A 3,077-nucleotide genomic window follows, 5' to 3' on the forward strand; every position below is an offset into this window, starting at 1 on the left:
TTCCTGCTAAATATACAGGTGAGTAACAACCAGCCAGCCCAGCCTTGCCCACACCCTCTCTGAAGTAAGACAATAGCTACAGGGGAAAGGCAAAGCCAGTATTTCTGCTGTGGAGCTTATGGGAAGTTGTGGATTAGGGCAAGCTAGTCAGAGTTGGATGGCTACACTTGTCCAACCTGGGAGCATAGTAAAAGGCTGGTCTCTAAAAAGCTCTTCTCACAGTACAGCTCCACGGGTCCTATGTGGATGCTGACTAGATGCACAGGTACCTTGCTTTCCTTCCTATCAGAAGATGGGCAATAGCCTTCTCCTGAGCTGGAAGCTTCAGGGACAATCTGTAAAGCAAACATGGATTTTGAAAGACATGCTCTTGACCCCACAGGCAGATTATGTTCTGTGCAAAAAGTGCCAGGAGACTTGGACTGAAGGCTTGTGTCTTCCTCTAGTTCCTAAAGTGCCTGGGGCAGGGACAAGGGGACCAGTGAAAGAAGAGGGAGGCCACATAATGAGACAGTGTTCCCTCTTCTCAGGTGTTTGAGGCACTGCAGGAGCTGGTGTCTAAGGGCCGGGAGAATGGTCACCCTGTGCAGCCGAAGGCAGAGCTTCGCACAAGGAACCTTAACAAATCACATGAGCACGGTAAGACACTTCTAAGGGCGAGTGTTTGACATTGCCCCTTGTGGTTTTGTTCTCCTCCTTTCCTACGTTCTTGTTTGTAAAAGCCAATGAGAAATGAGCATGAGGTGCTTGCCCCTTCTCTTCTCCAGCCATTGGTAGGCAGTGCAAGGTGAGGCACTGGTGTGCGCCAAGCTTCTTCTAGACATGACAGAGCAAGGATGACACACGTGGGCTCCCCAGAAATAGTGTTAATGGGGGAGATTTACAAGAAGAGTCTCCCCTCTCCTTCTGTTAGGTTTTAACAAATGTAGGGTTCATTACCGACATGAGTTTTGACCACAAGGAAAACTGGCCTTGAGCACACAGAAGCAAAGGCTGCAATTTTGGGCCCAAATCAGCTGCGATGCTGACAGAATTTTCTTCAAGACACACAGCCAGCCCTATCCAATGGGCTGTCCTTTTGGACTAAATGTCCCTCTGGTCATTTTCCCACCTTCCAGAAGTATTTACTGAAAACACTTCTTGAAAGTGTGCTGGGTCTCTAATGAACATTGTTCTGGATGGTGGAATGTAACCAGCTGGGAAGTGGGGAGATACAGGCTGCCCATCAGTTTTGCAAAACTGAAAAAGCTCCATCTACAGGCAAACACCGATCCCGAACTGGGCAAAGCCTGAGCAGTGGCTGCAAGCAAAGCAACCCCTCTTCAGGGAGTCAGGCTTGTGACGGAGCAAGGAGTGGGCTCAGATGTTTACAGAGTGTGTGATTCAAATAAAAAAGCCCTTATGGCCTATCCATTCTGCAACTAAAAGGGAAAATTTTTGGTGCATGCTGAATTGAACCACAGTTTTCCCATGGCAAAGAACGAAAAGCAAACCTTGTCTTGTGCATCTCTGGACAATGAAGCTTAAAGCAACTTCTTTGGGAAAGGCAATAAAAGTTCTCTGTGAAACTTTGCCACTCCTTTCCCAATATAGTCATAAAAGTAGGATTTTCAGAAAAGTTTGGTTTTGGATGAGGAATCCCACTCTGAAGTTGTACTGGGAAGATTATTTGGAGTGCTAAGGTTTAAGGCCATTTGATACCTAACCAATTAAATCAACGAGGCGTAGGAGACAAAATCCCTTTTAAAATCCTGGATTAAGTATTTGGTCGTCTTCTGCACACCTCAGGGGTTTGGTGGAGCTGGGCAGTGCATTTAATAAGCCTGTAAGAAGACAAGGGAAGAGTCCAGTACTCAAGTACAGGCAGAGGGGTTGTCAACCTTTGTGATTCCCAGGTCAAGTCTGCTGCTTCCCTTCTTCACCCACCCCAGGAGAGCAGATCCTGCTGCTGCTTTTTCCCCAGCTGGGCTCTGGGCTTCCTCCTTATCCCCTTGACAGCTCCAGCAGGGTCTGCTCCGGCACTGGGCGAGCAAGCGTGGCACACGGGCAGCTTCTTGCCTCAACCTCTTCTCACCAGCATTTTTTTTTTTTCCCCTCCCGATTTGATCTAGGTCCAGCACCTGGGAAAGAGAGTGAGAGGACAAACACGAGACACACAGACACGATGCTCACCAGTTCCCTGGTGCGGTGGATCCTGGCACTCAGCTTCCTAGCCACGACAGTTGCTGTGGGCTTATTTGCCATGTGAAGGAGCAGGACCTCCACCTTCTCTTCGTGCCTTCCCTCACCCTGAACTAATCCACCTTCCCCAGTCCTTGTGAGAGAAATTCTCCCTGACTGGGTACTGTGATCTTGGCTCTGCCACTAATATTAGGAAACTTTTCTCCCCAGAAATCACAGAGAGTGCTGTATGGGGGCTCAGACAAAGTCTCTCCTGCGCTTGGTGTGATCTCTTCTCAGAGACTAACTTTATCACCAAAAACTAAGGGTAGAAAAGGCTAAAAACAATGGCCAAGAATTGTCGTTGCTGTACAGAGTGCCTGCAAAAATCCTACAGGATCAGAAACACAGCTTTGACATCTGTCTCTCCTCAGAAATACGAAGCTCCCTGGAGCTATGTTTGCTCAGTTTTTATACTGCTAGATAATACTGTGATCGCTTTTTCTGTGGAGCCACACAGCTCCTGTGGGTTATAGACTGTTTTATATGACACTAGTAGGCCTTTGTTAATTCTTTTTCCAATCATTTTGGGTTTTTTTTTAAAAAGCAGAAGACGGTTGTTGAAGAAACGGTGTCATTCTCTCGTCTGGTTATGTAATTTATACAACATAATAAACTTCAATGTAAAGTCTTCAGGCCTGGTGTTTCCTATTATTAAAGCCTTACCTGGGGAGAAAGGAGGTGTCTTTCTTCCTCCCAGTTTTATGTCTTTTCGAGCTGCTGCCTCCAGAGACATTACAATAGACGAAAGCAGGAGCTATCATCAGAGCCAGACTCCGCTCCCACTCAGTGCTAACAATAACCTGTTACAAGCTGGGGCAGGCTTCTTCAGCTCCTACACGCTGGTCTCTATTTCT

The 3,077-nt window shown here is 47.2% G+C and overlaps 1 protein-coding gene across 1 annotated transcript in view; it reads left to right on the plus strand.

Annotated features, from left to right (window-relative positions):
- Positions 1 to 2,731, plus strand: part of HMOX1 (heme oxygenase 1) — a 6,235-nt gene extending 3,504 nt beyond the window's left edge. The window contains exons 4-6 of the mRNA XM_035903292.1: positions 1 to 18; positions 531 to 639; positions 2,112 to 2,731. Of these exons, the coding sequence (XP_035759185.1) occupies positions 1 to 18; positions 531 to 639; positions 2,112 to 2,248 (264 nt within the window). The 3' untranslated portion in view covers positions 2,249 to 2,731. The remainder of the gene's footprint in view (positions 19 to 530; positions 640 to 2,111) is intronic.
- Positions 2,732 to 3,077: the final 346 nt, after the last annotated feature.

Source organism: Egretta garzetta, unplaced genomic scaffold (assembly GCF_000687185.1).
Source record: "Egretta garzetta isolate BGI_Z169 unplaced genomic scaffold, ASM68718v1 scaffold51, whole genome shotgun sequence".
NCBI lineage: Eukaryota > Metazoa > Chordata > Aves > Pelecaniformes > Ardeidae > Egretta > Egretta garzetta.